Source organism: Zingiber officinale, chromosome 8B (genome assembly GCF_018446385.1).
Source record: "Zingiber officinale cultivar Zhangliang chromosome 8B, Zo_v1.1, whole genome shotgun sequence".
In the NCBI taxonomy this organism is placed as follows: domain Eukaryota; kingdom Viridiplantae; phylum Streptophyta; class Magnoliopsida; order Zingiberales; family Zingiberaceae; genus Zingiber; species Zingiber officinale.
The window spans coordinates 9265104-9274149 of NC_056001.1; the positions used below are offsets into that span (position 1 = coordinate 9265104).

General features: G+C 35.5%; 1 protein-coding gene across 1 annotated transcript; it reads right to left on the reverse strand.

The window, feature by feature from the left end:
- Positions 1-396: 396 nt before the first annotated feature.
- LOC122014690 (casein kinase I-like) lies at positions 397-6059 on the reverse strand. Its single transcript, XM_042571053.1, has 14 exons — positions 5620-6059; positions 5420-5460; positions 4659-4728; positions 4422-4570; positions 4010-4105; positions 3852-3922; positions 3031-3092; positions 2866-2929; positions 2705-2789; positions 2493-2619; positions 2267-2349; positions 2110-2170; positions 1698-1840; positions 397-1145 (listed from the first exon to the last, which is right to left on the reverse strand). The coding sequence occupies exons 1-14, from the start codon at positions 5693-5695 to the stop codon at positions 873-875; spliced, it is 1401 nt and encodes a 466-aa protein (XP_042426987.1). The 5' UTR covers positions 5696-6059; the 3' UTR covers positions 397-872.
- Positions 6060-9046: the final 2987 nt, after the last annotated feature.

The window sequence follows — 9046 nt, forward strand, 5'->3', positions numbered from 1 at the left end:
AGGAAATAAAATTAAGTAGAGAACAAAGAAATAAATAAAATTTAAATGTAATTTTTGAGTATTTTTCGATTACTTCTGTTTGATTTTAGTTGACAAGTCACTTTAATTTCAATGTTTGAAATATATGTTTTAATATAGATATATCCTTAATATTTGATAAACGAATCCAACAAGATTATCCGTCACATGAATCAATTTTTTACATCATAAAATCACCTAATGGCTCAGTAAGTGATACAAAACAATGACAACTTGGCTTATGATGATTTTGAATCACCATCCAAACAAATAATTATTCCATGACAATCTATTAACTCATTCCTAGAGTTTCATTTTTCATCCAATGTAGTGGCGGTCTTCATGGCTTTATGCATCAAATAAAAAGAAAACAAAAAATATGTAAAGCTTAGAATCTCAAACAATGATCAACGTTACAAATACAAATACTTATAGGCCCTCACTCCTTTGAAGCTTATCTAAAATCAGTCTACGAATATCAATCTAAACCTATATCGAAACAATAATAAAATCTAAAACACAATCTCAGAAGGTGACGCATTTAGGTACATGATCAAACATTGTAAAATTCTAGAAATAATAGAGATAACAAAGATGAGTAATAACATAATGACCAACAAGCTGCACTTGTCCCGACTCCAGCATATATCCTCGGCCAATCCACACAATTCTTCCGCTGCATCACTTGCTGTTTCTTTCATCATTCGGAGGGCGCCTAAAATCAGCACTCCGTAACTGTGCAGACATGTCACAAATTATAAACCAGGAAAAACTTCATGCCAAAGTGTTCTCCCAGTTTCGTTTATGGATTCTTCAGAGGATCGTTACAAGTTGCCACAGACTGGCAGTGATAACTAGTTATTCTCCACACTATCAATATTGAGGCCCTTGATGCCTCTGAGTGCGACCTCGTAATTCTTGGTTGTAGATGGTTTCCTTCCAGATGATGTAGAAATGATTGGAGAGCTTCGTTGAGCACTTGAAACCTTGTGGTAAGTCACAGGGCTGGCATCTGCAGCACGAGTGCGAGACTGATCTGGATCAGTCCCCGCCACGTCTTGGCCACCAGCAACAGGAGTCCGTCTGGAGGATCCATTTGGCCACCCCATAGGAGTGGAACTGGAAACCTGTGCATAGTTCAAGTTCAGGAATTACATAAAAATGAGTGTATCTCATAAAACTCAAACAGCGGATGTATAGTTTCACGCACCTAAAATTATAAAACTAGAATTTTTGAATCTCAATCATTAAGTTGGATGGAAACTTAACTCCAAGGCACGATGATCATAAATGTTACCAAAAGCATGCCAATAACTCAACATCCAAAAGGCAAAATCAAGCATATACTCCAATAGATAGAGTGGCAAATTATACACTAATTCCCGTAAGAGTCTAAACAGTAGGGCAGAAAAGCATTATGCCTAACTGATATTTTTGCCCAGTTACCTAACATTTTTATCTTTCATCATTAGATATTAAAAACAGGTGTTTATGATCAATATAACACCAATCGGAACCCATTTGATGGTTTACTAACCATTCATAAGATTTCAATACAATAAACAAGTAACACAAGAGTGGCATTTGTTTTAACTAAAGAATCGACAAAAAAATTATGCCAATGGAAATGCAGAAAGAGTAAAAAAGAAAAAAAGAAGAAGAGGGCCATTAAATTTTACCATAGCATCTTTACTGACACATGGATCATTCGCCATAGGGGCCTTCTGCTTTGATGCACTGCCTACATTTACTGCTGGTGGTGTTCGTCGTGGACGAGAAGAGTCTGCAGTCAACCGACCACCTGCTCTACCTTCATCAGCTGCTAAAACACAAACTACAAATTTTATACTTCCAATTATGGGAATTAAGTAGATTGTTTTTAACATGTTAGCTTATACATTATCAACAATTGGCAATGTGATTCCTGCAACATAATCAGAACAACCAACAAAGGGTCCAAGTAAATTATGAAATGACAAAAAAAAACAAATACGCTAATGCAAGCTAGTAAAGCAACAACATGGAAGAGTTGGAGCTAACATTCATAAAGAATCAATAATAACAAGGTTTACAAATTGTGAGAGAAATCACCTGTCTGCCTATTATTTAAGAAAGCAGGAGCCAAGCCAGAGCTATGTCCTGCACTTTGACCCTAGGAAGAAGAAAATAGAATAAACAGGTTATCCACTTGCTCAGGAAAAGAAAAATAAATACATATATAACATCTGATTTAGAGTTTTAGACTAACAACAGCACATGGAGGACCACCGGCTATCTGAGATTGCTGATACTTCAAAATGGTCCAATCAAATACATAATCAAACTGAAAACCTGCAAAGAGGGGGGAAAAAAGTTAAATGTAAAAAAAATGACGCCTCAGTTAAGCAAAATACTGCCTTCAATTATTCATCATTGTTTCAACAATTAACAGCAACTCAATTTTGAAATTTGACATGTACAGAAGAGAAATCAACCTTCATGGATGAAAAGGTCCCGGAACAATCTTTTAAGATATCCATAATCAGGCTTGTCATCAAATCTTAATGAGCGACAATAATGGAAGTACGATGCAAATTCTGAAGGATATCCCTTGCACAAAGCCTGCAAGAGTACAACCACCATTCTCATCATCATAACGAAAGCAAAAAGGCATACGAATCCAAAGTAATCAAGGTTAACAACTTGCCTCAATTGACGTGGCCACTTTTTTTTCACTAATTCTTTCATACTTCTGCTTCTTTGTTCCTGCTTTTAGACCTTGCCACGGTAGACTGAAAAATGTAATAGCAGCCAGAGGTCACAAATTTGCAAGATGGATGAGCAAAAGTTTTTATCAAGTAGACCAACCTTCCTCTTAAGAAGTACATTAGAACGTATCCGAGAGATTCCAAATCATCCCTCCTGCTTTGTTCTTAGAAGAAGAAAAATACAGTCATACAACAGTAAAATACATAATATTGAAGAAAGAGTCCTGCAATAAATCCAGATTATGAAGGAAGATTTTCACCATACCTATGCCAAGATGTGTATTCACACTTGCATATCTAGCAGTCCCAGTTAAGTTTTTGTTCTCTCTACAATAAAATGCAACATCAAATGAAAAGAGAGAGCAGATACTTACAACCTACAAATCATACAAAATAGTACATAAAAAATACAGAGAACAATGGTTAATTAAGTAGATGCAAATTAAAATTAAATTAAATATTGTCTGTCCTTGATACTCAATCGAGAATGAATGCCATATCTTGCTGAAAATCCTACACTGCTAAAACTATTATGAGAAGTAAGATGCACCAATTATATGTTTAATCATTTTCATAGTTCTTGTTCACTGTAAATGGATATTTAACTCGCTAAGAAATATCTCATAACAAATACACTGATAACTTGGTTTAAACAGGTTCAAGATTTGCATAAAGATTATGATATTGATGTCCATCTTTAGAAAGGGATCCTTGGCACTCCGGTAAAATTGTTGCCATGTGACTTGGAAGTCACTGGTTCAAATCGCGGAAACAACCTCTTGCAAAGCTGCATACAATAAACCCTTCCCCGGGATTCTGCATTGGCAGAAGCTTCGTGCATCAAGCTACCTTTTATGTCCATCTTTAGTGGTGCTAAGATTGCAACCATGCTTAAATGGTATTAAAGTGTGAAAATACTATAAAACCATATCCATGGGCCTTTGCCTTTGAATTTTAGCAAGCTTGCAACTGATCTCGTAAGAGAAACTTTATGGAAGTCTGCTAAAGTCAACAAATCTGCCAGTTTCAAACATCGTAGCAATATCAACAACAGAGGATTTGCTTTCATGGAATAAGTTATCTTACCTGTATGGAATATGCTGATGGGTGGAAGTGTCTCTATACTTTTTGGCAAGGCCGAAATCAATAATATAGACCTATTAAGAGATGCAAAAACAATTTAAAGCAAAATAAGAAGATAATCAGTGATATACTGATATACATAAGAGGAAGAAATCACATACCTGATTAGCTCGTCTACCAAGACCCATAATAAAATTATCTGGTTTGATATCTCGGTGAAGGAAGGATTTTGAATGTACAAATTCCACTCGATTTATCTGAAGTGAGACAACTAAGAACATCAGATACTACAATATAGTTTTTTGAATTTGGGTCAACCTTGATTATAAAAATAGGTTAAAAAAAATAGAAAACACAAGACGAACTATTGTCAGGAGGTATTAAGTTCATTGAAAGAGAGTTTCAATTGAAGGCCACGGAAACATGTCTGACAAGATCAAGTGATGAGGAATTATACCAAGGCATACAAGAATACAATATGCATGCATAAAGAGATAAAAAATCCCATGAATAGATAGTGATGGTAGATGTGGAATTGTTGGTTTAGAAATACGAGATGCATAAATAGTATACCATCTGATCTGCAAGCATCAGGACAGTCTTCAAAGAGAGTTTACGACTGCAAAAGTTGAAAAGGTCTTCAAGACTTGGTCCTAGTAAATCCATTACGAGGACATTATAATCACCCTCGATGCCAAACCATCTCACATTAGGGACTCCAGCTGCCAGATAGAAGCAAAGGAGTGAAAAGTAAGAGCTTTGAAAATTTGATCAAATTTGCTTGACTGAGGGCATAAAATGTTTCATTACTTCCTCCCTGAAGGATTCTATATAGTTTTGATTCATAAAGCAGCTGTGGATGCTTAGTCTTGACATTCTCCTGTTAATTTCAAAAAAAAGCTGAACCCATCAGAATAATATATCAAAACTTGAACAGTCCATGCATTAAAAGCAGTCATAAAGAAACTAACAACAGCACCAGCAAGTCATGAGTCTGAAGTATTTAGGAAGGAAATAGAAAAATACATGGAAACATTGTGCTTGTCTCATTTGGCTTGAGATTACTGGTTTCAGTTGACATACAAGTCAAGATTACAATGGTTGACCCTGTTTCATGCATGGGCGAATGCCAGCAAAACTAGGTTCTGAAAAAATAACTTAGAAACACAAGGAACATTTCTGGTCAAATCTTGTTAACATTTTAGTCCCAGACTAAAGGAGTATCCACGGGCCTAACTGCAGTTTTCCATGGAAACTGCCATAACTAGAAATTGAAATGGGTCTAGTTGATGGAGTATAGGTAGCAAATAAGACTTCTATTCAGCTTGTAAGACATGACTTTTAGTACATTATCTGTACCATACAATTAGAGGCAGATCAGAACTCTTCAGAATAGAATTGATATTGAAAAATATTAAAATAAACCATTAGCCCAAATCCTCATTAACTAAGCGTCTCTCTTTCATATATATATGCATGCAGGAAAACTGCAGACAACAACAATTTTGAATTTACCAAATGTACAATAGCATAAGATCTTCAAAGCAGACGGCAAGAAAGACTGCACTTACGAGTTTAATCGCGACTTCCTCATTGGTTTGGATGTTAGTACCTGTAACGAGACATGACAAATAAAAACATCCTTAAAGCAGTAAACTTTAAGGGTCGCAACAACAGGAATCGACAAGCAACAGCTCAAAATGATCGAATGAATCCTCGATGGTAAATAAAAATAATCGAACGAATCTAATCACAAATCAATTGTAGATACCTAAATAGATCTCCCCGAAGGAGCCGCTCCCGATCTTGCGACCGAGGCGGAACTTGTTCCCAACGCGAGGTTCCATCCGACCACCACCACGGAGATAACCCACCAGCGGCGGATTCAGAATCTCTCTGGAAACCAGAAACACAACGGAAAAAGAACGATGGAAAAGGCGAAAAGGAACTCTCCTGTTCACCCAATGAGAACCTCAACAGATTAAGGACGCGAGGGCATTAGCCCTTCAATCAGCTAAATCAGCGACGAAGTTGGACGAAAACGCTCAAAAATTAAGGATTCGGATGGGGGAACGGGAAGAAGGGACCGACATCCTACGATTCCGTGCTTGCGCACGCTTTGACCCGATCGAAACCGCGGCAACGACAGCGGGCAACCCAAGCTATTACCGTGTCACCCGCGATCGCTCTGGCTTTGGTCTGGCAAAAAGTAACTATTTCCTCATGGCATCCTGGTGTTAATCCGTGGGCGGTGTTAATACGCGGGGAAAGTGTTTAATATAATAAGTATATGAAATACTAAAGTAGAGTTTTTGGTAGAGTCATTAGGATAAAATATTTGATTTTTAAAATTTTAAATTATTTGAATCTTATATGATTTTCTATAAACAAAATTAATTTAATTTAATATTATATTTATCTTAAAAAAATATTAAAAAAAAATATACTTTTTAACATTATCGACCTAAAATATTTATAAAAAATTTTTGATTATAGTGTTGAAATGGGACTAAAGAGAATTATATTTTTTTATATAAAATAATCAGAGAAAATTAATGATGAAAAAAATTCATAATAATATGTCGCAGTTGAGTCTCGAATTCTAGATCACTAATCGTTTCGCTTGTGAAATTACTAATAAATCTTGGAATTATTTTTACTATAAATAAAAAAAAATTTAGTAACGTAAATTTATTTTAGACTTCATCACAATTAATTAATAAAGAGGGAAGAATTTTAATAAAATAGTAATATATATATATATATATATAGTAATAATTTTTGCAAGCGCGGTTACAGTTATCAGCACAAACATCGTCAGCGGTGATGGAACAGTGTTCCCTGATAATCGCTTTTTCACGTAGCGGAAACGGAACCGCTTAACCTTTGCCTGTTCGCCAGCACGAGCTCAGTATTCCGTTACTGACTTGTCATATTTCAAGAGAGTCCACCAAGTTTGGCTTCCTAAATGTTTTAGAACAATTTCAAGGCAGGAACTTTCCTTGTCTTCGTGAAGCTAGTTGTTGAATAATATTTCAACGTGAAATAATTTATCAATTGAAACTTGATCAACCCACGTTTGAATTCGTCAACACAGATACCGAGTCAAATTGGAACGCTATTTTCTGACAACAAACAAATTGATTTGCAAAAGTTAAATGGGTTCGCTCCAACGTTAGCCGTCTGGACCGATCCGCTCGGGTCAATTGAAATACGACTCAACGTTGAAACCACAGCAACTAATCGCTCGGATTACAAGTAATTTATTCCATATATTTTTTTTTTGTTGAGATAAAATAGTAAGGTGATACCTATGCCCTCGATCCAACGTTAAATGGGTTCGGTCCAACGTTAATCGTCTGGACGATAACCTTATCATTTATTGAGGTGAGACTTATGCCTTCATTAAAATGTCAGAAATCCATCTGAGTGCAATATTCAGTATCAACCAAATAATAACAGTCTAAACCAAGGACACTAATTAATAAATACAAATATTCTGAAAATTTGAAACTCTGTCATAATTTCAACTTCAAATAAAAATTATTTTTTATTTATCTTGGGGGACTTTAAGACCCGATGATCTATTGATGGCATCACAAAGTACTCGACCATCATAGACAGAACCTTCCCACTCAATTAACGCATATATGAATTATATTATGGGCAACACACTCCCAACACATTTATTGCAAATCCCTCCTTTTTCTTGTGTGATAACATTATTTTTTTTCTTTAGGGGGTGACACTTAGATAAAAGTACTGTCTAAAGCACCTAAACAATCCTATAATAATTTTTAATTATAAGAATTATATATTGAAATAAAAAAATACAATTAAATTAAAGATTTATAGGTGATTAAAAAATACTTACTTTACGTTACGTTTGGTTTAGTATAATGTAATCTAACTTGTAATGTAATCAAATTTGTAATATAATGTAATCTTGATTATATTACTACGTTTGATAATGTAATATATGTAATATTTGATTATATGAGTGATTACATTCTTTTGTTTGATGTCCATTATTTTTTATAAGAAATGTAATTCGTATTATTATAAAATGACAAAAATATCCTACGACCTTTATCGACAGCTGCCGCATATCTGCCGGAGCTTGCAGCAACCAGCGACCTCCGCCGTTGGCCTCTTCCGCCGACCGCCACCATCGGCAACCGCTGGGCGCCAGCAACCGACGACGACCGCCAGCGACGGGGGGCAGCGGGCGGTGCCATCAGGCGGCGGGCAGTGCCAGCAGGCGACGACCGCGGTGGACTAGGGATATATTCGACATTTAATTTTTTGTTAAACAGTGACCTCGTAATGTAATCGGATTATATAGTATTTGCTTTGTAATCCAAATTATAAAACTTCACTACCTTTTGTAATCCATATTACATGACATTACAAGTTTAAAATTAAATCAAACAAAATAATCAACCGTACATTACAAGGCAGATTAACTCTACCAACGTAGCCTAAATAATTTTCATCTATCTTCTTCGTAGTCATCGCGTATTGGTTCAGGTTTCTTCAACAATATGTTGTGCAGTTATAAAATTGCTCGAAGACATAGATTGAAATGACGACTCATTGTCTCCCGACTTCGTTTAAAAAAAAGACTCATCGTTCAATTTTTTTTATGATGTACCAACACGTAGACAAATAAGGCCACAATTTCATCAATTGTGGCATTTTTTGTGGCTTTTAAACCTCCAACATCTTGAACCATATCACATAATATCCTGAATGTTCTCCTATCCATGGTTTAGTGGCCGAAAGGTCCACGGTTCGATCCTCGGGGTGTCATTGCCTGGGGTTAGCGTCCCGGCTATGCGCTTTCAGCTAGGGGTGTTCATTTGGTTCGGTTCGGATTATTTGGGTTATTCGGTTCGAGTTATTCGGATTTTATAATTTTCTAAATCCAACCAAGAATCAAACCGAATTAGCCATAAACCAAACCGAATTAGCTATAAACCAAACCGAATTACCTGAAACTAATTCGGGTTATTCGGTTCGAGTGCCAATTAACCCAATTTTCTTTTCATTTCAATTTTTCTTCAAATAAATAAACTCTTAATAATTTACATTTATAAATAAATAAGCTCCAAATTTGATAAAATAGTTTCATTCAATATAAGAAAAAAAACTTACACATTCCAAATATTCCAAAGATTATACTAAAAAAAATTTAA